Source organism: Coturnix japonica, chromosome 2 (assembly GCF_054131305.1).
Source record: "Coturnix japonica strain WE chromosome 2, WE-NBRP24, whole genome shotgun sequence".
Classification (NCBI taxonomy): Eukaryota; Metazoa; Chordata; class Aves; order Galliformes; family Phasianidae; genus Coturnix; species Coturnix japonica.
This window is the reverse complement of record NC_140664.1, coordinates 111,527,789-111,553,725: the sequence shown is the minus strand read 5'-3', so window position 1 is coordinate 111,553,725 and position 25,937 is coordinate 111,527,789. Positions and strand designations below refer to the sequence as shown.

Sequence of the window (25,937 nt, the reverse complement as noted above, 5' to 3'; positions counted from 1 at the left end):
TTTATTGTGACTCCGATCAGCCCAACCCACCGCCCGGCCTAGTCCCCCATCGCAGCCATCAGCCCAGGAACACCTGCCGCTCTGCGCATGCGCCCCCACCACCCTGCGGCCCCTCAGCCCCTCGCCCCGGACTACATATCCCTGCGCCCCCCGCCGCAGCCGAACCAACGTGGAGGCGGCTCGTTCCCGCCCCCTCTCCACCGGCTGCGGGCAATATCCCCGGCTCCCCCTTCCTTGATGGCTGGAGCGGCCCGGCAGCGAGCTCCGTGTGTGGCCCCGCCCCCCGGTGCCGCAGCCCCGCCTCCCTCCCGCCTCCCTACCCCCTACCCCCCCTCCATTCTCGCTGTCAAGCGCTGCACCGCGCAGCTCCGCCCCACAACGCGCGGCTCGGGGACGAGCGGGAGGAGGAGGAGGAGGCCGAGGCCGCCCTTGTGCCGTCCTGCCGCCCGCCGGGCCCGGCTCGCGTCCCGCCCCCGCCCCGCCTCCTCAGCCTCCGGCGTGGGGAGCCGCGCTGAGGCGGAGAGAGAGAGCGCGAGGGGCGGCCGTGGGCTGGCGGCGGGGCTCGGTTTCCTCCTCAGTGGGCCCCGCCCCGCCGCCGCGCTCCCTCCCCCCGGCGGCGGCCGCCGGCCCGCGGCTGTCACTCAAAGCGGCGGGGCTGAGGCCGGCGGCGGCGGCGGGCGGAGAGAGAGGAGCTACGCCACAGCCCAGCGGCGGCCATTCGTGGAAAAATAGGCCGTCCCGCTCCTCCCCGCTCCGGCTGCGACCGGCCTTCTCCCCGCTACCCCCACCCCACCCTCCGCCTCCTCCTCCTCCTTCTCCTCCCCCCTAGAGCGGCGCCTCAGCGGGGCATTAATGCGGGATGAGCGGTATGTAACCCCCTCCCTCCTCCCTCCCGAGCACACCCCTCCCGCCCTCCCTCCGCTCCTCCCTCCACCCTCCGTCCCCTCCATCCCGCCCTCCCGCGTCCCCCCGTTTCTTCCCCGGGTCCCCCCCCTCTCACCCCGCCCTTCCTCCCGCGCCCCCTTTCTTCTCCTCCTCCCGCCGTGCCGCCCTCCTCCGTTCCCCCCTTTCTTCGCAGCCCTCCCTCCCGTGCGCATCCCTCCCTCCTTCATTTCTCTTTGCCTCCCTCCTTCCTTCCCATGCACAACCCTCCTCCTGCCCCCTGAAGCATCGACGGCCACTCAGTGGCCGATGCTTCAGGGGGCAGGAGGAGGAGGAGGGTTGTGGGTGGTTTTCTCCTGCTGTCTCCGGGAGAGGAAACCAAACCTCCCCTTTCTGGGTGTTAACTCTCCAGCCCCCATGGGTTGGGTTTCAAACCACGTTTCTTAGGACTCCGGTTCTTTTGTAATAATGGTTTGCGCCGTTGTTTTTACAGAGAGATACGGGCGAGAAGCTGGGAACCAAAAAGGATACGCTTGTAGGTTTTGTTATTGTATAAATGAAGGTGAATAATTAACCTGTTACACTTGATATTTTTGCAGATCAAAAGAAGGAGGAAACTATGCCCACAGAGGGAGAGAAATCTCCCGAGGCAGAGAATAACAACAATAATAATAAAAAAGGGAAAACTGGAGGCTCACAGGTAAAGCACGCACTCCCAAATTGGGAAGTGCGCAAACTATTAGCATTAAAAATGAAGTGTTCAGCTAACAGCATTCCCTGCTGAGGGCATCTTTCTTTGGATTGGGTGAAACCTAGTCGTTGGAGTGCAGTATTTTTACTGTCGGGACATGCTTTTTGACTGTGTTATATGGTGATCGGCTGCTTTCCATGTAATAGAGGTCCTTGCAAAATTTGCCTTTATTTTAGGAAAAAAGTCTGGATTGAGCAAGTGGTTGAGGTCCTGGTTGTCACATACTCATTGATCACCACTGGCTTGTACGATTATCTACAGAAACATATACTTCCCTATTCAGAGCTGTATCGTTGGTCTCTATGCAGAAGCATGTTTTTTGTCTGCTTCCTGTGTAAATCTTGATGCTTACTTCTGATGGTTAACGCTCATGCTCTTCTCCTGAATCCTGAAAATTTTTTTCTCTCTCTCTGGATAGGATTCTCAGCCTTCACCTCTCGCTTTGCTAGCAGCCACTTGCAGCAAAATAGGAACTCCTGGTGAGAATCAAGCAACTGGACAGCAGCAGATTATTATAGATCCAAATCAAGGTTTGGTGCAGCTTCAAAATCAGCCACAACAGTTAGAATTAGTAACAACTCAGCTTGCTGGAAACTCTTGGCAGCTTGTTGCTGCATCTCCTTCTGCTTCAAAGGACAATAATGTTGCTCAACAGGGATCTTCCGCTGCCTCGAGCGCACCAAGTCCCTCCAGCAGTAACAATGGAAGCTCATCTCCTACAAAAACCAAATCGGGCAATTCTTCTGCAACAACCCCTGGACAATTTCAGGTCATTCAAGTACAAAATCCAAGTGGTAGTGTCCAATATCAAGTGATACCACAGATTCAGACAACAGAAGGTCAACAAATTCAAATTAATCCTGCAAATGCTACTGGTCTACAAGATATACAGGGTCAAATTCAGCTTATTCCTGCAGGAAATAATCAAGCTATCCTCACGGCTTCAAATAGGACAGCTTCGGGGAATATTATTGCTCAAAACCTAGCAAATCAGACAGTCCCAGTCCAAATCAGGCCTGGTGTCTCCATACCACTGCAATTGCAAACCATTCCTGGTGCTCAGGCGCAGGTTGTGACGACTTTACCTATAAACATTGGTGGAGTAACCCTGGCGTTGCCTGTGATAAACAACATGGCAGCTGGAGGAGGGTCAGGTCAAGTTGGCCAGTCTACAGAGGGTGGAGTTTCCAATGGAAGTCAGCTCGCATCTACACCGGTTACTTCTGCCTCTGTTAGCTCAATGCCAGACTCTCCTTCATCATCCACTTCTACAACTACTGCTTCAACATCTCTGACTAGCAGTGACACTTTAGTAAGCTCTGCAGAAACGGGCCAGTACACAAGCACAGCAGGCGGCAGTTCAGAGCAGCCAACGGAAGAATCTCAAACAACTGCGACAGACTCTGAAGCCCAAAGCTCCAGTCAGCTTCAGTCAAATGGATTACAGAATGTTCAGGATCAGTCAGGTTCCCTTCAGCAGGTACAGATTGTAGGTCAGCCTATTCTACAGCAGATACAGATTCAGCAGCCACAGCAGCAAATTATACAGGCCATTCCTCCGCAGTCATTTCAGCTCCAGTCAGGGCAAACTATACAGACCATTCAGCAGCAGTCTTTGCAGAATGTTCAGCTGCAGGCAGTAAGTCCAACTCAGGTGCTCATCCGGGCTCCAACTTTAACACCATCAGGGCAGATCAGTTGGCAGACTGTACAGGTTCAGAATCTGCAGAGCCTTTCAAACCTTCAAGTTCAGAACGCTGGGTTACCCCAGCAACTCACCATTACCCCTGTGTCTTCAAGTGGTGGTACAACCATTGCCCAAATTGCTCCAGTGGCTGTTGCCGGTACCCCAATCACTCTAAATGCTGCCCAGCTTGCTTCAGTACCTAATCTTCAAACAGTAAGTGTTGCCAACCTGGGTGCTGCAGGTGTTCAAGTACAAGGAGTTCCAGTTACCATTACCAGTGTTGCAGGTAAGTGGTCTGACAAAGTGTTGGGTTGGTGTGTTTTTGAAGTGTTTGGGTTGGTTCTTTTACTGTGGTGAGAATACTAGACAGTTTGTAATACTTTCTATGGCTTTTTTGTAGTAGTAAGTTGCAGTGGTGGTGGTAATAGACTTGAAATCTCTAACTTTATCACTGAGATTCAGATTTTAAAATAGCTTGCACTTCTCCTAAGCATTGAACTAATATTCTACTTCTATCAACTGTCTTGCTAAGACAGAGAAAAGGATCATTTAAGGATAATTTACAAATGAACTTATTGTCTTTGGGAGGGAACGTGAGACTTGAGAGATATTGTGTGATTAAAAAAAATGATCAAAAACTAGCAATGCAAAGTTCTTCCAGCAATACTATTTTCTGTGCGTGGGGGATATAGGATGAGGAGAATGACAGTAAGGGAAATCATGTGTCATGGTGTGCATTTATAGACTTCATTGTATTCTCTACTAATTCCTAAAGTTGTTCTCTTGAAAGTTTGAGTTTTATAAAGAGATTGAGTGGAATGAAGTTTGCTTACATGCAGTTTCAGTGACTTAATCTTTGTCTTAAGAAAGGAAACAAAGACCTTGTAACTGTATATTGATGGCTGATGATGAACTTCTGATAAGTATTCTGAAATACCTATTTGGTTATGCTGGCCTAATGTTGGGGGGTAAGGAACTATGAAAAATTTCTGGGCTGGAATGGAGAATTTAGTTATAAAGTTCTACCCAAAGTCACTTTAGTGACCCCTGAGAACAACTCTATATGTAAAATTGGAAGACTTTCAATTTAGGGGCACTCTGTCAGTTTGTACACTCCTTACAGGAACCTGATTTTACTTCGTATAAGCAGAAGTCTTCTATTTTATTAGCTTTAATAATCTTATTTTTTGTCTGTCAGCAACCCAACTACAATCAGTTATATTATGAAACCGTAAGGAAAAGCTTCTAGTGTCCTATCCATGTGAATAATGGTATCGTATTGACTCTTAATCTATTCTTTTTTTCATAATCGTATGCTATGATATGAGCAAAGGAAATGATTGTGCCCTTTGGTTGAAGTACTTCTGAGGACACTAAACATACATTGATAAAAAGAAATTTGATTTTGGAAGAATTTTGTCAGTTATGGTGCTCTTTAACACTTAATGGCGTGCTGAAATCCTGAGAGATGGGTTGGGTGCATTAAACTTGGTTGACTTAAGGAATGTTTGAGAAACATTAATCTGGGGTATGAGGATTAAAAGCTTGACCTTGTGTTTGGCTGTAATGCTTCAAGAAGAAATTTCAGCTCACAAGAGCTGACCAGCTTGTACAAAATCCTGCAGAACACTTTGCCTTGGAAAATTGTTCTTGATGGGAGAGTGCTGGTTGGCAGAAAGTAAGAAGGGTTTAGAGAAATGGAAGGCCAGCTTTGGAATCAGATTAGGGTGGTGGCACGGAAGAAATCTTATATGCTCTTAGTTGTTTTGGTTTTTTTCTTCTTTGCTTACTATTTGGTTACAACTGTAGCTATTCATACAAGGTATTCTAGGTGGCATCTTACTCAGTTACCTTGACTGCACCTCTGATTGTGTGTGATATCTTCTGGAGAATGGATTTGAAGAGCAACTTTTTACATTCGTTGCTCTGAAAGTAATGCCTCCTATTTATGTCAATGGAAACTAACAGATAAGGTACAATAATATAATTTGATAGAGAAAATTCTGATCTACATAACATTATTTCTCAAAATAATCACCATTAGCTCCACGTTTCGGCCGGTGATGAACAGGAGCTTGCATACCACTCATAGAAACAACGTGTGCCAATGGAAATGGCCCTCTGGTGCTGTCACCACTGCTGAAAAAAAGCACCCACCACCTCACTGTGCTCGCTTTCACTGTTTGGTGGCTATAATTGTTCAAGGAAGCATCAGTGAGTGTCAGTGGGTACCATTTTTTTTTTTTCCGTGGAGGAATTCAATTCTGTGCTTTTGCTTAATGTGCATTTCCATGTCAGATGCCATTCTGTCAGACTGTCCTTCTGCTGCCATCTGTTGCACATCAACGAAATGTAATGGAATATTGAGGAGAAGGCTCAGTCTCATACTACCAGTATCCACCTCTGATGTCATGGGCCAACATAAAAAATAGGAGGTGTTGTTTTTGGAGTAGCCCTTGTACGTGGTCTGAGATTGACAAGGGGGAACAGTGTTAAAGAAGGCAGGTTTAGGTTAGACATTAAGAGTCATTCTTTACTCAGCATCATAACAGGCTGCCCAGAGAAACGTTGAGTGCTCCATCTCTGGAGATGTTCAAAGCCAGGTTGGATGTGCCCTGGACAGCCTGATTTTAGATAGCGGCAACCCTGCCCACAGCAGGGGGATTAGAGCTAGATGATCTCCAAAGTCCCTCCTTACCCAAGACATTTTATTATTCGTTTTATTTTGTGATGATTTAGATTTGTTACTGAGAATGAAGGAAGGAGAATGAATCAGAAGTGTAATCCTGGAGAAGTGAAGCCTTAGTCATACATGGTTTGTGTGTCAACTGAACTTAAACTGTATGACCGCTGAATTCCTTACCAACCCAGGTTAGCTACGTCTGTAGCACTTTTATGCCAGCAGCTGTGAATCTGCCAGTCCTTCCTCTTTATCTGAGGTTCTATTCTTCCATCCCAAGAACTGAGGTTCTAATAAAGAACTTTGAGTTAAGTTATAATTTCCTTCTTTATTTATCTCTGCTCACCTGTGAAACTTCCTGTTTACCATTTCTGGAGCAATGCAACATGGAAAGGAGAGTGAAGAGCATGATCTGTTTTACTGCTATATCAAGTATTGAAGAAGGGAATGGTTATGAAATAGAAAATTAGGTATTGTGTGCCTGTGTTTGTCAAGTAACCGTAAAACAAACGTTTAGCAGAGATAAGTCCACTCAGATCAATTAACTCCAGTTAACATCATCTTAATATCAAGCTTGGTACTAAGGCTTTGCAGTTAGAACTAAGGACAAAAAGGTTTCCTTGCTTTCTGAAGAAAAGAGAGGTTGTTGGCTGTCTCTGAGGAAGGAAGGAAGAGAGAACTGGAGCTAGAAACTGTCCAAACTGGTGAACGAAGGCTGTCAAAGCCTTAGTCTTTCTCTAAGTAGAGCTGTATCTGGGCAAAAGAAAGAGGCTGCAGTTATCCAAGCAGATCTCCAGCCACTACCAAGTACTTTTCAGCAGAGAAAGAAAAAGTACTCTCGAAATTTCTTTTGCCTGGCTCCTTATTTTAGTAGCCAGATTCTCAATTCTTTAAAGTGCTAGAGGCATTACCTGCTTCTGAATTGCCATCTGAATTGCTTATGACTGTTTTGCTGGCAGATTTTATGCAAGCCAATGAATACAGGACCCTCTGTTCTGCAGTGGTGAGACCTCACCTGGAGAACTGTGTCCAGATGTGGAGTCATCAGTACAGGAGAGACATAAACCTGTTGAAGTGCATCCAAAGAAGAGCTACAAAAATGATGCAAGGGATGGAACACCTCCCCTTTGAGGACAAGCTTAGAGAGCTGGGACTCTTCAGCCTGGAGAAGGCTCTGGGGAGACCTGAGTGCAGCCTGTCAGTATCTGAATGGGGAAAGGTCTTTTAGTATGGTCTGTTGTGATATTACAGGGGGAAATGGTTTCAAACTAAAGAGTGGAGATTTTGATTGGTTCTAAGTAAAAAAAGCTTTATACAATAAGGGTATTAAAGCAGTGGAACAGGTTGCCCAGGGAGGTGGTGGTGGATGCCCCATCCTTTGAGACATTCAAGGTCAGGCTGGACGAGGTACTGAGCAATATGATCTGTCTCTGGGTGTCTCTGTTCATTGGACCAGATGACCTTTAAAGTTCCCTTCCAACTCAAATGATTCTGTGATTCTTTAAACATGCTGAAGTCTAAACTTCTTGCCAATTGTAAAGAATAAGCCATCTCATTCAGGGCTATTAGCTTCCTCAGATTCATTTTTTTTGTAGTTGTTTTGTATTTTTAATTTGAAGTTTATTCTATTGTTATTGCAGAAAGTCGTCTAAAAAATAAACTGCTCAGTTATCATCTATGGATTGATATTTCCATTCTCTTTTCTGCAGCACCTGAGCTTGTCAATGTCAACTTTTTTGTACGTTAATTGAACTTTCCAGAAGTGGATCATTTGCTACAAAGGAGCAGAGAAAGTAGGTGTTAGAAATGAGCGGCACGGAGGATGTCCAGAAAGTATCAGGGAAGAGATTGTGAAGAATTCAATCCATCCATTGATTCAGGTGCTTTAGCTTTATTAGGAGAAAAAAAAAGAAGATGGTTCTCTGCCCTCTGAGCAAACCAAATTGATCCAACCAGCTGAGTTTCAGGAGATAAAAATAATAGTAAAACAACAATAAGTACATGTCTGAAATAATTATTCTCTTATTTGTGCCGTATTTCTGTTCTATGAACATTGGTTTTCCAAATTAATTTTACAAAATGGTAATTTAGGTACCTTTCCGTATTTGGTTCAGTAATAAATGAAACAATAAAGCTGTAGAGTGGCCTTGCTTGAGCGAGCAGTGACACTGAACCAAGTGACATTCAGATGTAACTTCCTGTCTACACCACCCAAGGATTCTGTGATGTTTTACAGGGAAAAAAAATGTAGAAAATGTCAGTCAAAAGAAGAATTAAAAACAGAGGACAGCAGGGAGATGAAGCTGGATGAGGAAGATACAGAAACTAAATATTTGAGCTTTAAAACAAGATCTGTGATCAATGACTTACTTAAGAGTTAATCAAACCCAAGTGCAGCTGTGATCACTTGAACATGCAGGGATCTATAAACACCTGCCTTGCTATGAGATTAGTATTAGTTCTGTACAAAGTAAACCGTATTTTTCTGTTCTGTATAAGTTCATGTTATGCTATACATGATTCCCTGTGGAATGGGAAGTCTGTGGTGTTAGTCAGAAGTAAAATAGCTGGTGACTTCCTGAATTTGACCCGGATGAGCTTGGGTTCGTGCAGGTAATAGACAATTCTCCTGCCTTTTTTCAAAGCTTATGATAAGTGTAGATGCAAGTTTAAAAGATTCTCCCCGCCTTGTAAAATAAAGTAGCCTTTGCCTTTTTAAAGCTCATTTTCAGTTCCTTCTATTTGTCAAATATGTTCATTGATGAAACTGATTTGTTTTAGTACTAAATGGTTCTAAGAAGAGTAGTTCATAAAGCCATTTCCTTTTGATGAGCTAATTTACTTTATCCCTCAACACGTTGATCTTGGAGTATATTTATACTAACAATAACATGGAGTGTTATATTTGTGGATGCTGATTAATACGGGGTGAAATAAAACATCCAGTTTTATTAAGACGAGTTTTTCTGTAAGGAAATGGTGACAATTCATGTTTTGTCTGTAAGGATTTTATGTTCTGCCTGTTCTTATACTAGGGCCTTCAGAAAAGGTCTCAAGCTACTTTTGAACTTGTTCATTTTTTTTGCTGGCAGTAGGAATATATGGATCCTTTCTTACTGGTGTAAACAATAGCTTTAGAGAATAGCTAAGTTTCTTAGGGGAAGAAAAAATAATAGATCAAAATTGCATTTATCTTAATTACGTTTCTTAAATATCATGTAACAAAATTATTTCAGCTTTCCTTACTAAGTTGTTTTTGTTTTAAAAACATTACAGTTACAGCTTAGTTAGTCGCTTTAAAGAAGAGTCACCGGATCCCACCACCTTGCACCTTAAGCCCAAGTCATTTTAAGATGAGTGGTGGTGTGGCCTGAATTATGGGGAATTGGTAGTTCATTCATCAGAACAAATAATGGAGGAATGACTTGTGTTCAGTGGAAGGGTTTGCTGCCTTGCAGTACTGCAACTGGGCAGTTTTAAGAGGCTTTTGTGGGAATGTGCCATGGGTTGTAAAGCAGTTGTTAATGACAATGTGTGGTCAATACCAAGTGTTCTCATTAGGACACTGGAAAAAAATGTCATGAGCCTCATCCTTTGCTTTCACGCTGTTTAATAATGTGAATTTCTAAGGCTTCTTTTCCTTTCTTCTTGACCAACTTTAGTAGTTACACAATTTACCAGCATCTCTGTTCTCATCCTGTCTTGTATTTCTCAGATTTGTCTGCATCCATCTTGTGCTTTGTCTTAACTTCCCTTCTTTATTGACTCTTCTTGTGTGAGTCACTAATTCTGACTTGCTGTTCAGAAACAGAAGAGATTGTTTACATATTATCATCATTCTGGTTCAGACTTTGCAAGAGAGTTTAAGGAGTGTAGTAAAGTGTTTCAAATAGGAAGAAACTATGTAAGAGTAAATGCATGTAACTTAATGACTGTGAGTCAAAGGTGTTTCTAATTAAGTATTTAGTTTCTCATCATGTCTGATGTTGATTACATACAAAAGTAATCACTTTTTCCATATATCCTTCCCACTCACAAGTGATTTTATTCTCACATCTTCATGAGCCAAAAGTGCTACTTGTTATACTTGATCTTTGATGTATTATTCTTCTTCCATAAACTTACAATTTTTTTTTTGAGTCCATATAATTTTTTTTACACGTTCACTTCTTTTCTACAATAAATACGCTGACTTAATTACTGTGTAAAACACCTTTTATTTTGTGTTCTCAAACTCTTCTATTACAAGGAATTAAATGATCCTTTATACTACTCAGTCTTCTGTATCTCATTCATTTATGTTAGTTACCAAGGAAGGGAAGCGGTTTAGCCTAAAGTCCTAGAGCATTAAATCTATGTTCTGAAAATGTACTTTCATTTAATGAAAATGTAATCAGTGGATCTCCTTGCTCATATTAGTGTGACAGTGAGTATGTATAGAGTCATAACATAGTGAGTTGCTAAGCAAGGAGGGGTAGCCATAGGCAGTGACAACATGAAAAGGGTTTAAAATAGCCATGTTATATAGAAGCAAACTGGCATATGTAATTACCCAGTGTGAAAATCAAAGGAGCTAATGGATGGTGATTGCATGAGGTTTTTTAGAACAACATCCAGTGTTTCTCTGGATGCTCACTGTCGCAATCACCTTGAAAGCGGGCTGCAAAGCTATGGAATCTGCAGTAAGAAAGATAAGCAAAAAGAACTGATCCGTTTTCTATAAAGGCAGAAGAAATGCAGGAGTTCTGCTTAGCTTTTGCAATTTTTTAATGTTTCTTGGCTCTGGGGATATAGTTGGGAAGAGTATCAAAACTTACTGTACTTCTTCCAAAGACATGAAAGGTCACTTGCATCTGTTCTCAGGTTGCCTTCAGCTGAGAATGTTGCGGAACCACAGTGTTCTAAATGTTCTAGTACTGGTGTTCTTTTCAAATGCTTCAGGGTAATTAGAAACATTTAGTCTTCTAATGACTAAATTGCTTTGTTGGATTTTCTTAAACTGAAGTTGAAAATAGTGGTAGAAGGAGTTTTACCATAAACTTTGCTAGTGACAGCAAATGTTCGAGTAGGCAATGGTACTTTAAAAATAAAGTATTGATATGCTGTTGTGAACTTTATGCGTGAGTACACAATCTTCCTGTTCAGCTAAATGGAGAATAGTATAGTAAAAATGCCTCTATAGAAGAACGCTTTTGCCTTATCTGTGAGTAGCAAGGTGTAACTTCATTGCTGCTTCCAGGGAAAGCAGGAAGGGGAGGTATTTAAAATACTTGCTTTGCTCATAACTGCAGGGTGAAATAAGTTTCTAAAGAGCTATTTCTGTGCGGTCATCTTCTAGAATTAGGTTCTGGTTCTTAAGCTTTTCAAAGAAAAGTTATTGAAACTATTTCCCTATTTTATGTTCCTACAAAAATGTTACAACAATACTAGTTATCATTTCTTGCCTTACCTCTCTTGTACCCTGTTGTCAGAAACAAGGATATATACAGCAAGAAAATAAGTAGCTGAATTTTCTTATTCAAGACTATCAAGCAAGTACACAATTATGTGAGTACTTCACAAGTTCAGATCGTTAGTATTTAATCCATTTTGTTTTAAGATACTCTTGAACCCATACTAAGCCAACCTACTTGTTCATCTGTTACAGCCATGTAAAGGACAGAGAAAGAAGACAGGAGAGGAGAAAATATATATATATTCAAAAACTGATTTTAATATCTTCCTCACTGCAATGTGCATTGTTACAAAGTTGAGAAGTACGTAGCTTCACAAGATTCTCATTGTGGTAGATGTGAGAAATTGGTTCATATTATTTCAGTATATTAACAATGTTGGATGTTAGTGAAGATTACTTAACATCTAACTGGATTATGTAACGGGACAGCATGTTTCGAGGCAGTGTTAATTTCAAGTATAAACTGTTTTACTGTGGAAAAACAACTAAACTTTTCAATGGCCACTAATTTTAATTTAGTTAAAGTTATTAATATACTATAGCACAGTAGTCGGAACTACATATGAAATGTCATTTTTGGGGTTGTTTTGCTCTTCTGATGAAACTTTCACCAGAACAGAAGCTCTGGACATCCATAATCTTTTGCTGAAACAGCATTGCAGCATCTGCTTAGGACTGTATGGAGTATGATTTAATGTTTTTTTCTTAAGACTGGAGTTAGGTGTGTTTATTACTGCTGATGGTGGCTCGCAGCATCGTACCTTGATCAGCTGGTCATTGGTAAGCCATTCCCAGCACACATTGTTCATCTTGATAGATTGGGAGACTAAGTGTCATTCTCTTATAAAAAAGAAAATGACTGCTTAATATCTTCTAGTGGGAAACAGCTTGGCATACGTGTTAGGGACTAGTCTGACTTTCTTTAATTAATTGAATTTTTTCAGGTGTTGATGTGACCAATTTTCCCTTGAACAAAATACTGAACCCAGGAAGGTATGGGGCCTTGGTTGACTTGTTTTTGTGATTGGTGGAAGAAACTGTGTATAACATCAAGCACTTCAATTTGTTCTGTATCAGAAAGAGCGAGCTAGTATGATTCACTTTTACAGGGTAACAATGTTACAGAAGTACTGGCAGAACTTTCAGAGGCCTCTGTCATAGAGATTTACGTGGCTCTTAATATGTAGCTCTCTTGGTCCTTGCCTGATAGAGGTGTAAGGTGACAGTATAAAAAAACAAATTGGTCTTCAATGCCAATGTTTCTTTTTATTCTGAACAGATTATCAAATACTGTCTGAGCTACCCTAGCTTTAAAGTCAGCTCACTTCGTTTCTGTTGAAAGAATTTTCCACTTTCTACATATGTACCTGTTTACTAATGCCTGTTGTGCATAGAGGCACAAATATTTTTATCTTGATCAATATAAAGATAGCATTACATGTGACCAAAATGTTTATTTCATGGAAATTTATGAATCTTCTAGTCTGGCATGGACATGAAAGCATAAAATGTTAACTAGCTTAACTATGGTTAAAAGAAAAGCAACAACAAAGAAACAGAAAGGACGGGATACCAAAACTTTAACTTGTTTTTTTGTTTTGCTTTTGTTTTTTTCCTCGTCAGCCTCCTTCTGCCCTTTTAAGATTAGACTGTTGCTATTTGCATCGTAATATGCAGAAGTGGAATCAAGGTGCTAAAAACAGACTTCTGAGAAATTCCAGAAAACAGTATTTTGATTTCCATATGGCAGAACTGTGTAGGATGGGTATGTAGCTTCTTTATTGTTACAGTTAGTCAGTTGTTGAGTTCTTTTAGTCAGATTGTGGAGACTGACAGCAAACTTCTCTTTTGTCCTCTTGCCGTTTGTTCATTTCAGAGTAAGGGGGAAGAGATGCAAGAAAGGATTAAGCTAAGTTCTTTTGTGGCCATGAGTTGTAGGATAATCTGGGAACTGGAATGCAGAGGTGGAATAGAGAGATTTTCACTAAAAGTAAACTTTAAGGGCTGTGTTTCTTGTATCTATTATTAGTTACCATGCATCTCACCTGACATTGCGCAGCACTGTTGGTAGTTGGAGGTTACTAGTTTCCATCTGCAGAGAAATGTTTTTGAGCACTTATTTTAAATACGCTTTTTTATTTGACTGTTGGTGCTTTTTTCAATAGAAAGGAAAATAAGTTTTTCTCAAGCCTTAGTAGTAAGATAAGAAGATATTTTTTTCTGATTCCAGCTCCCTTATTGTAAATAAAGCATGTTTTCTTTCCAGTTGAGGCCTATTAAAATCACAGCAGCAATCCGGAACAGCCAGAATTCTTACCTTGCTTTTACTGAAAACTCTACTTGGTTGTACAATACCAAGTTTTGTGCTAATGCAGCTCCATGTTTATTTTCTTACATGATTCCTGTGTAGGTCTTTCTGTGTTGTATTTGACATAGCTCTTTGCTGTTTAAGGGTAATAAAGATGAAATAGGTTTTCTGTTAAATTAAAAGTAATACTAGTGAAACTTTTTCTTCTGTTTGAGAATGCTGAGGTGACTTCAGGCTGTGCTAATGCACTTGTGAGAAGCCTAACAGTTTTTTCAGTTATTAAAGTACCTTGGTGAAATTTCTTAAGCATTGTGTTGTCTTTGTGTTGCCAGTATTGTGAGGAAATGTCAGTGGTAGGTGGATGGTCAGGCCAGATGATCATGGAGGTCTTTTCCAACCTGGGTGATTCTATGATTCTATGAATATGATTCTTGTACAAAAAGAAAAACACTTAATATTCTTTAAAGTACTGAAAACTTACAGACTTCTATCTTCTGTCTCAATCCTCATACTTTTAAGTGGTATTTTTAATAGAAGCTAAACTTAATCTGATGCTCATCATTAATTTGAGTACACTATTCCATTTGATATAGGATGAAAAGGTTGTATAGAGAAGATGCCAAGTTGGTATGAATATTGTCCGACCTGAAAACAGGCAAAAGATAGAAACTTGTTGTACTGTCTCTGTAGGGAAGCAGAAAAGAAAGATGTCTGTGCAGTGCTTCAGTTTGTATTGGAATTTTCACGTGCTCCTGTAACATCTGACACATCGTGCCGTGATGGCCCACATTTCTTAAAGTAGTTGGTTGAATTCAATTCCTTTTTCTCCATATTGCTCTACACTGAAGATCACGTGGGTCCTTTGCATCAACACTTGTCCAGTTTCTCACCTGGGAAATATTACCCATCGTGCATCATTTCTTTATCAAAACTTTATAAGTCAGTTCTTCAAGGCAAAAGATGAGGCAGCATTATCTGCAGACTGTTTTAGTAATACCAAATAACATTGTCTTCTGTGTCAATACTGAAAGTCACTGATTTTCATTTCATTCTTCAACTCAAAACCTTTCTAGTAGGCAACGTTGGGGGAGGGGGGAAAGATTAACTGTGAAACATTGCACAGACTGCAGTTGGGATGTGCCGGGGAGAAGAGGAAATGAGCCCTCTTTCTCCTAGTGCTTTGTCTTGGCAAATTTTTTACTGGATGAGTTGATGTGTCAGCTCCAAAGCAGCCTGTCATTAACTTTATTTTAGTTGTTCTGTAGTAATATGCATTGAGTTATAAAAATCACTTGCTATCTTCTTCATTTCTAAGCTATGCAGTTAAACAGTGTTTTGAGTTGTGGCTTTTTTTGTTGTTGTTGTTTGCTTTTGTAACAGTAATCAGTCTGACTCTTGTTGCATTTTGCTAAGTGTCTCTCAGACTGTGCTGTAAGGTTCACACTGCTGTCATTAATACTGCCATCACTTTAAATGTAGAATAATAACTGGCTGCACAGCAGCAACAGGAACTCTATGCAAATTGTTATGCGGAACTGAGTACCAGAAACTAGAAGTCCCCTTAGTCTTAAATTTCTCTTCCTTCCAAGATCTGTTTTCTAAGGTTTCTGCTGATCATCAAAGTTGAAGTTTTCCCCTTCTATCCTACTTGTCTCAAAGAAAAGGCTTTTGCACTTACTACTACAAGTGAACAAGAACAGTAATAGGAATGCGTGTGCAATGTGTAATAAAAGGAAATTTCTTTTGACTTGTGATGGATGACCAAGCCTAGTGACAATGATCTTCAGTTGTAAATCACCCTTTAGAAATCATTTCTTAGATAGAATGCATTAGATTTCCTTGTCACCCAAGTTGTGTTATGTGAGCTCTTGTTTTGCAAGTCAGCTTTGAAAGCTGAAGAAGTGATGCTGAAGAAAATGTGACCCTGTGTTTTGAGATATTGGGTATTAACTGCATGAGTGTTCAAGGCTAGTGACTAAAATCATGTAGGTTTTTCTATTTGTGAAGTCAAAAAAAAAAAAAAGTCTATAATGTTCTTAATTACTTTCAGTCATAATCATATGTGCAATGTTCTAATGGGAAAAATTCTAATGAGAATTTGAATATCAACTGCGCCTGATTTTCAAAATAAATACTGTATCAGGTTGCCTTGTTTTGTTTGACCACAGGACAGAATACAGTGATTACTATCCAAAAGAAATAGAATAAAATGAAGCAACTGATGTCAGTGTTATAATGGATGGTAGCATATTATAGCAACCTCAAGTTGTGACCTAACAACATGTACAATAAAATTCAACCTTATACAGGTTTGGTGATTTTGTTGATCAGGAGCGTTTCACAGTTTCAGAAAAATCACCATTAAAAAAAGTCACAGGAATTTTATGAAAAACGTTCTTCTACAAGTGCGTATAAATGTGCAGTGACTACTTTGACAACTCATCTGTGATAACACAGATGAAGTGAAGTGTGACTTTGTTCCTTTATGTAACAATTTGTTTAGACTTCTTTCTGAAGTCTGTGTTGAAACACGAGAGCTTTTTTACTGCAAGGCTTGATTATGAATGGTGAAGTACAGTGATACTGAGCCTTGTGGTTTGGAGTAAGTCAGAAGGAAATAATGTTAAGAGATTTCAACATTTTAGCTGAATTTTTAAAAGGTTTTAAGTGATATTTTTCTGCCTAGTAGCAAGTCATATAGAATGACTGCGTTGTTTCTGTTCCCATGTGTATAATTATCTCAACTACCTGTTTTTTAAAATGAGCAGGGTTTTATTTATTTACTTTTTAAAAAGCTAATTTATAACCAAGTCATCTATTCAAAGCTCCTTACATATATATATATATATATATATATATATATATATGTATATATATATTTATATATTTTTTTTTTTTCCCTGGAAGGTGCCTCGATTTCATTTTTGTAGGCTAGTAACCAATTTGTATCAACAGTTTTTTTCAATAAGCTTGATCTTTTTAAAAAAACAACAAATTTCTCATCTACATTTACCATTCTTTTCCAAGTTGTAAAGCCTTTTTTCATTGGGATGAGAAGATAAATTGCGACAGTATATTAATCAAGTTTTAGTTCACTTCATCTGGCTACCTGTACTGATAAACTCTGTTACCATTCCATAGTTTGTACTGTGGTGTGTATAAGTTCTGTTCTGTCTCGAGGGACAGTAGAAGCTTTGCTTATACAGAATCACAGAGTTGTGGGCATTGGGAGGGACCTCTGGAGAGCATATGTATAGTCCAATCCCCCTGTTATGGCAGATTCCCTAGAGTAGATTGCAGTGTTGGGGCCTAGTAAACCTACTCCATGTTTAATGATTGCTGTAGCTTTTACTGTAGCTCATTACTGCAAAAACTTTGTTATTCTTCTCTAGCAAAGCAGTGCTAATATTTGTCTTCTGTTCTTTTGGTTTAAGTTCTTGAAAATTTCTTGTTTCCGGGAGTTCCAGAACTCATTGTTCATTAGTGGATCATGGAATGTAGTTTAGAAAAATCAAAACCCTCTACCTCTTAAGACTACAGTGATTTCACTTTGAGATCTAGACAAGAGCATGTTCTTATTGCTTTTGGTGGGCTTTCTTGGTGGTGTTGTTTTTTTTCTTGGAGGGGGGGAAGATTTCTAATATTTCTTCAAAAGAGAAAACCATTTCAGTTCACCAATAGTCTACTTATTTTACTGTTGGAATTTTGAAATACAGAAGAAAAACAGATGCATTTTTTTTCTAGTTTTTGGGTGCTTTTTCAGGAGTTCCAAAAAAGATAAAAATTAAAAAAAATAAAAGTCCAGGAATTACAATATTGAACTTCTTGGTGTGTTTTTTTTTTTTTGCAGGGATCCATATAATTATTGTGTAACTGTGCTCTGTCCAGTTATTCTTTTGTCTCATAAAGTGGAGGTTTGTTCATTGAGTACTGTGGTCTGGTTCTTCAAATATGACTGTGTGGTATTTTGAGTGTTTCAGAAACTTCTATACTGATCTTAGTAAGTGGAGTTCAGGAGACAGAAGTTTAAGGTAACTCCAAGAGCTTAATCTAGAGAAGAAAATCAACATCTACATTAGAAAATATAGCAACCTTATTAAGACAATCTAAAGAGAACTCAATTATTCTTTAACTGAAACCATATGGAGAATGTAATTGTTTGCCCAAGCAACCTTATTTTTGTCATTTTCTGTTTTGTGTTTCTACTGCTGCCTTTACAGTTATTGTGAACAGCTGCTTCTGAGATGTATTTCTAAATCATGCTTAATGAATAGATTAAGGCTGTAGGGTATATAAAGTTGTTCAAGGTAGTCCTCCCACGGACCGCGCAAGTATTCATTGGAGAGTAAACGACAAAGATTCAAGATCAGGAAAGTATGCCAGCTGTTGTGCTGAATGTTATGAAGATATATCAGAAGACCCTTGTGTGGATGCTTGTCTTTTGGTTTAGGCTGAAAGTTGATTCATAGCAAATCAGTAGAACATATGAGATTTTTAGAAATACCAGGCAGGCTTTCTCATAAACGCAGGTTTCTCAGATCCAGAAAAAATTGTGTGTTAGACTCTCTTCATTTAAGAACTAGCCGTGAAGCTAAAAAGTTTTTTTTTTTTAAAGAAACCCCGTGCATGGTTCAAATTTTGTATTGAAAAAGCCTGGCAGCCTGGGAAAAGTTGCACTGAAACTTCAGTATCAATTTAAAACACTCAGAGGGAAAAAGAAAATTGAGAGAAAATGGTTAGGTTGCAGGCCTCCTTTTGTCAAGTAGGACTTTTTGATGTGGGTGGAGTCATCCCTTTAACAGAATCTGATGACAAAGAATAACTTAATGTGCTTGAAAGCACACCTCTTAGTGAGAACAGTAACAGAGGCCACAATACATATCTTCAGCTTTTGTGGTGACCATCACTAGACTGACATCTACTGTAGCGTTGGCCCTGTGGATTAAAGTTTGCAACTTGGGTCTCTTCAGCACACCAAGAGCAGTTCATGCTCTGCAAAAGACTTCAAGTGAAGCCAGTACTCTCTTAATTTATTTACCTTTGACTAACTGAGAACTACAGCTGATTTCTAACGCAAGCAATCACACGAACACATTAAGGTAAGTGTTTAGATACAACAAAAACAGTCAGCTTTCTTTGATTTCAGCTGTTCATAGCACTTAGTCAGCACTGCAGCAACTTAACAGCATGACAAGGTATCACCCCACAGATTTATTGTTTCTTATAGTGAAATGAAGCTGTTGAATGACAGCGAAGTCAATCTGGGAGTTTCTCTGTGTATTGTCTTTTTTCCTAACTTGTCTGTATGTGTATGTTGGTGTTTATTTAGCTTTAATTTATGGCTGTTATCTTAGCAGTTACATGACTTAAGTAGCTGTTATTCTGCTCTGCATTGTATATGGACTGACTTGGTAGGTAGACAATTTATAAAATTCTTCTCAGTATTGTCCTCATGGATGACTTCTGTTACAGATTCTCGAGAAGTAAGTTGGGTTACCCAAATTAATTCACTGAGTCCCATTGCCTCTAAAGGATTTCAGAGTTTTAAGTTAGTGCTTCAACACTGCAGACTTTCAGGTCTTGGAATGCTGTTATTTTAAGAATTCTGGCTTTTTACACTCTATCAATAAATTGTTTCTTCTTATTTCCCATTTGTATGAAGACAATGAAATTTTGAAAATAGCAGTGTAATAATGGGCTTTTGTCCCATTCCTCTTACTGGCAGAACTGGCATTTGGTGTTGTAGTACTGCAACTGGAAGTTGTATCTCTGTGTCAGATTATTTGTCAAATTATTTTCCTAGATCCTATCACGCTAACTTCTTAAGAAAATATACAGTAACCTGCTGCTCGAGAAACTTCATTTCTTGGCTATGTTAGAGTCTTCTTTATTTTGCTTGTAGATCAAGACAGTCAACCTGCATGTCTTTGACTGAGAAAGCTGATGAGATCAATAAGCTTCTGCAGTGAAACTGAACTGTTAATTCATCAAGTCAGTCTTAACTTCATTTAATTCATTCAAGCTCATTCAGCAGGCTTCTTTAAAATGTACTTCCTTCTGCAAAATGAAATAAGCTCTGCTATGTTAGCTTGTTCAAGTCTAGTCCTATAACATTTCTTTTTCTCTGAACCAAATAGGAACTTTCACAGTAGTGATTCTCCTACAGTTTGTAGGAGAAGAGACAGTTCTATATATGTCATAAAGCTACATTCGGATTGAGCTACTTTTGGTTTTCTGAATGTATATGAGTTTTCCGAGGCAAATGGATTTAACAGTGCTTCTAAGATTTTGTTTTCTCATCTGAGCTTTTGAGGGGAGAAAAAGAGTACTTGTTAAACTTGTTTACATTTCTTAATATTATTCAGTGTTTTGTAGCCTTGTACTGTTCTTATAACAAATTATGTGAAACAGGACCGTCTAAGCTAGCAGGTACACCTTCCTGTAGTACTTATATTAAATCCAGCCTTTTTTTTTTTTTTTTTTTTTGTTTTGTGGCTTCCCTTAGCTATAAGTGGATTTTCTTTTCTGTAAGATGTATGAGGTTAATTTGTGCACTTACTGAAATGGCTGAGAAAATGCAGAATCTTTTTCATTTTACAGGTCAACAGCAAGGACAGGATGGAGTGAAAGTGCAGCAGGCTACCATAGCACCTGTTACTGTAGCGGTAGGTGGCATTGCTAATGCAGGAATTGGTGCTGTTAGTCCTGATCAGATAACACAAGTGCAGCTGCAACAAGCTCAACAAGCTTCTGACCAGGAAGCGCAACCTGGCAAGAGAACAAGAAGAGTTGCCTGCTCGTGTCCTAATTGCAGAGAGGGCGAAGGAAGGTACGTATAAATGTTATTAATGTATCTTGTTACACTTTAAGTCATTTTGGCTTTTAATTTGCTTATATCGTATACTTTTTTAGTGCTATCTACTGCGAAGTATGTTTATGTATTCCTTTTTAGACAAGGGATTATAACTATCATCATGAAGTAATTTTCTACAATAGTTAGTTGTGTTTTGGAATAAAATTACTTACCTGTTTATATTTTATCTTTTTAGAAGCAGCAATGAGCCAGGAAAAAAGAAACAACATATCTGCCATATTGAAGGATGTGGTAAAGTTTATGGCAAGACATCTCACCTTCGGGCACATCTGCGCTGGCATACTGGTGAAAGACCATTTATATGCAACTGGGTTTTTTGTGGCAAGCGATTTACAAGGAGTGATGAGTTGCAAAGGCATAGAAGAACCCACACAGGTTGGTCAGCCTTCTCTATGTACGTAATACCTTATGTCTGGATCGTAGTGGCCGTGGTTAAACAGCAATATCAAAGACCTCATTAGGGTCTCTGAAAAATACTTTAAAATATAAATAAAGCAGTTCAAAATGGTAGGCTTCAGTTTTCACCAGTGCAAACTGACCAAGAAATCAAATATGTAAAATGATCTTCTGAAACTACCTAGTCTAGAAAAAAAGATTATCTTTTCAGTGCAGATAGCTGATATATGTTGGTTAGCACCCAATTAAAATTTGATATATTTTCTTTAGTGTGTTGCATTAGATATGGACCTGCGTCTTGTTTTCTTCATTTGGATTAGATCAATCCTTAAAAACTTGTTAATCTAGTTCATGTATCAGATTTGATGTTTTTGAGAAGTTTCCTTGATATTTCAGATGATGGTAAAGGAAGCTCTCCTAACAGTTCATATTAGAAAGGCAGACCTTTTAGAAATTAAGGATGTTATTAGCATTCATATTTTTAAGCCCTCAATAAAGGTTCTTTTGGTGGGTTTGTTTTTTTTTTAATCCACTCAAACTTGCAGCTGCAGAAAATCACGCCCAGAGGAAACCTGATGATATTCAAACACTGTCAGCACTTGTTCGTATGGTGAATTTTTCTCTCAAGTTTGATTTTATACATTTTTATAAGGCAGAGTCATGGAACTCTGGGATTCAAATTTGTGTCCAAATTACATTCATGTCATTATAATCTAAATAGAAGTATGTATATATATTTTTTACTGCTATCAAGTAGCATTACTTAGTCTGTCAGATTTATGGAAGGTGAGGCAAATTCTCATGTGACCTGAATTTCAAACTACTCACTAGATAATCAGAGCATAGCAAGAATGTTTTAATAGTGAAGAATCTCTTGCCAAAATCTGAATAGATCTGAGAATCAAGTAAGTAGAGAAGATGATGTTGTATCCTTTGAAAGATATTTCAGATGTTCAATAGAGAAGGGTCTGATTGAAATGGTCAAACAGAAATTATTCTGTGCTCTCTTTCGCTAACATTTTGGTTTTGTTCTTCTTTAAAAAAGGTGAAAAGAGATTTGAGTGCCCAGAATGCTCTAAAAGGTTTATGCGAAGTGACCATCTATCGAAACATGTCAAAACTCATCAGAACAAGAAAGGTGGTGGAACAGCCCTTGCTATTGTTACCTCAGGAGAACTGGACTCTTCAGTTACTGAGGTGCTTGGTTCTCCAAGAATTGTCACTGTTGCTGCCATTTCTCAAGATTCAAACCCAGCAACCCCTAATGTTTCAACAAACATGGAGGAATTCTGAAAGGATAATTTATATGGACGCCTAGTGCTGCACTTAAGTTTACATGCCTTTCAGGAAATGGAAATGGGCTAGTAAAGTGGATTACAGAGAAGGAAATTGTGTTTTCAGTCTTGACTTCTGTAAGTGTTCCAGGTTGGAGGGTCAGCATGGAAAGTGTACATTGGTGAAACAAGGCAAAATTTCAAAAATACAAACAGCGCAAATTGATGTACTGGATAAACGGATGGGGAAATATTATTTCCATACTGTACTTTTTTTAGTTATATGTCTGTATATCATGTAATGATTTTAAATGAACTTTTCCCTTCTATTTTGGCATTGTATGTTGATGTGTTTGTAAAATCAGATAATATCAATGTAAAACAGGGTGGACCGTGACTAGGATTAATATCATTTTATGAAGGTACTTTGTTTTTAATAAGAATTTGTAATATTTTCATAACATCCTTTTCCCATAAAGCACAGCAAAACTGAATATAGACTGAACGGAAGGGGAAATAGCTTAGGTTTTTGCTGAGTCCACAGTATGTGTTAGTTTATTTTGGCCGTCTTTTCTCAAGTTTTGGAATTACTCAACTAGCAGCTGGATGATACGTGCTGCAAAGTGGATCTGAGGTGGACCTCAGATTTATTTTGACCACTACATTGTAGTAGTGCGTATAAATGACAATCAGTGAGTTCTAATTCCTCTCTTTCTTTGGAGAGCTAAGATTATGTAGAATTAGTGTATACAGTAGGAAAAAACGAAACCATAGAAAGAGATTAACATAAGATTTTACAAAACTAATTGTGTCTTTATGTAGGAGGAAGAATGAATATGGCAACTTTTGGGTCAATTTTTGAGTATTTCATATTTTGAAGTATCAGTGGTCTTGTTTCTAACTCATAGGTAACAAATAATGAAAACTCAATATTTAAATGTTTTAATTTTGTTACAGTTCATGGAAATAATCAGAGAATTGTCTCCATGAGTGTTGTGGATCACTCTCCAGTATCTCCTTTCTGCGATACTAGCTATTTTCTTGTGGTTAATGTGCTGAGTTCTTTACGCTTTGACTTAATAGCCAAAGAGAAGAATTAATTACCACATTTTAACCAAAAAAAAAGGCACAAGTAAACATTTTCTCTCCAGTTCCCTAAATGCTACTGTCTTTATTTTCTCTTCTTTCTTGGGCTGGTAATACATACCTGTTACCTATCACGTCTTATGTTGAGACTCCAAACATAAAACAAAATGGAGAAAGGGGAATACAGTTATCACTGTATTACATGGCTTTTGATGTGAAAGGTTCCTTCATATTTTCAGATGAATCAGATTGGTAGGAATATAGAGGAAATGGAAAGCAACAGAAATCTGCAATTTGTATGTGGAAACCCCCGCATGTAAAGGGAGGAAAGATGGCCAAATATTTCATACTCAGGATTTTGAATTATTTCCCATAGTCGTAAATGTAACATTTTACACATACAGTCATTTGGTGATAATACTCATGACCAGTATTTAAAAAAAAAAAAAAAAGAAAGAAAGAAAAACAGAAAAAAGTATGCCAAAATATTTTAACATAACAAAAGGAAGTACAGTGTAAGAAAGATTTTTCTTTGTTTTTCCTGCAAATTGAAGAAGAAAGAATGTGTTCGGTAGCTGCTGGTTTGAGACACAAAACAGATACCCTTTGCATTCTCTCACAAAGCTTATACTTCTCATCTGAATACTTTATCAATCTTGTGGTGTTTTGCGTATTTTTGAAGCAAGAGGAGTACCAATCGTTGTTTACACTGTGTACACTTTAGGCCAGCCCTTTGTAGCAAAATATTAAACTGAGGGTATTTATACTTTCAGTTTACATTAAAAAAAAAAAAAAAAAAAAAAAAAAAGCTTTGAGATTAAAGAAAAACAATTTTACACTGTGGTTATGAATTTCAAGTTTCTTAAAGCTTTTGTAGACTTGTAACAGTCTTTAAATTTTAGTTGGGTTTTGTACATTTTTTTGTATATTTTATTTAAAGTACTCTTAACTGATGTATCTGGACTCAAAACATCAGACTCAATTAGATGTTACATTTAATACAGATGAACATTAGGTAGTATTAACTGTTAATTTTATGATATAGGAAATGAAATGTCAAATATATATTTTATCATTACGCTTCACAATCAGTGCTATACATTTCTTTATGCAAAGAAGAGCTTTCCTAATGTTATTACCATGTTTCCTAGAGGTTGACGATTTTTGTAAACTGAAGTTACGACCATTCTGCACAACCATTTCACATATAATTTTTCCACGCATACTTCTGTATGCTGATAGGAAATTGAAGTCCTTTTGAATTGACAATGAATCCCTAATCTAGAAGTATCAAAATCTAAATCTAGTTGGCTTCCGAGTATCTAAAGTACGTTAACTTGTGTTAGCAGGTGCACATTTTACCACTGGAATTAGAAGCATTTTGACGGTCTGTTCTGCAAAGCATTCTGAATCCACTTTTCTATCTATCTTAAAAGGATCGTAAATGTCAGTGTCCCTTATTTGACTCGGTGGGATATAGCTGTTGTAAGTAATAGGGCACAGATGTGCAGTTGTATCTTGTTTAATGGCATTTCACTGTTCATTCCCTTTGCCACCGTTAAAAATTTTGCTTTGTTGTAATTATCAGTGCAAAGTGTATTTACCATGGTAGAACTCCAGTGTTAGAATAGTTTTTTTCTTACAATATGATTTCTTTGGTTAGATTTGTGTATGTGTTGCCGATTACATTAGAAATTGGTGTTAAGTCATTATTTATCACATTCTTTCATGAGAGCAGTAATAAAAGTGTGTAATCTAGGAGAAAAAGTTAATTTGTCAAAGTTAGGTAAGCATGATGTTTAGGTCCTATTTTTCAATTTTATAACTGTTTTACTGCAACAATATTTGTATTTAAGTCTTCATTTTAATGCCTTGTGGTGTTTTTTTGTTTGTTTTTTTTTTAATGCATGTCACTGAATTGTCATCCCGCAAGAATTGATGTGCAGCATAGGGTGTTAAATCTACATAATGATTTTGAAACAGAAAAAATAGTTGATGGTTAAAAAACAAAACAAAAACAAAACAAAAAAAATGTAAATGTTTTGCAAAAATTCCTTATAAAAAGTTTTGTAGTAATATTTCACTTGTAAATTTTTCTAAGAAAAAACATGGAAAAGGAAAAAAATGAGAAGAGTGAACATTTCCCCACATCTAGAATTTAGAACTGAATTCTGCCAGCAAAGCCTGTAAGGCATTAATTTGACACTTTTACAATGCTGATTTGTATGATTTTTTTGGAGGGTTTGGAACTAAAATCATGTACAAGTTGTTGCCTGCAATAACGTTTTGCAAGTAACCTATTAAAATTCCCTTGAGTTTAAAAGGTTTCTTCATTTAATTACTTATAAAGCAGCAGTGAATTATGTCTGAATGATAATCTGTTCATCAAGAGCACCAGAAAGCAAATGCTTCTCCATGGGGAAAGGTTGGCAGCAGCATCTGGATTTGGATAATTAAGACCCATGCTTGATGGTCAGCATTTCCCAACTGGCAGGCACCTAGCAGGGAAATAAAACAGCAGATTCCGGCTCGGCATGGATTCAG

General features: G+C 38.5%; 1 protein-coding gene across 5 annotated transcripts; it reads left to right on the top strand.

Annotated features, from left to right (window-relative positions):
• Positions 1 to 25,716, top strand: SP4 (Sp4 transcription factor). 5 transcript variants are annotated; one of them, XM_015853830.3, is made up of 6 exons: positions 1 to 866; positions 1,482 to 1,582; positions 2,052 to 3,606; positions 20,364 to 20,592; positions 20,813 to 21,012; positions 22,079 to 25,716. In XM_015853830.3, exons 1-6 carry the CDS (start codon positions 860 to 862, stop codon positions 22,324 to 22,326), a joined length of 2,340 nt encoding a protein of 779 aa, XP_015709316.2. In that variant the 5' UTR covers positions 1 to 859; the 3' UTR covers positions 22,327 to 25,716. The 5 variants fall into 5 exon arrangements, with proteins under 5 accessions (XP_015709316.2, XP_085394627.1, XP_085394628.1 ...); XM_085538501.1 differs by lacking the exons at positions 20,364 to 20,592; positions 20,813 to 21,012; positions 22,079 to 25,716 and adding exons at positions 6,960 to 7,197; positions 7,710 to 18,372; XM_085538503.1 differs by lacking the exons at positions 1 to 866; positions 1,482 to 1,582 and adding an exon at positions 973 to 1,417.
• The last annotated feature ends 221 nt before the right edge of the window (positions 25,717 to 25,937 follow it).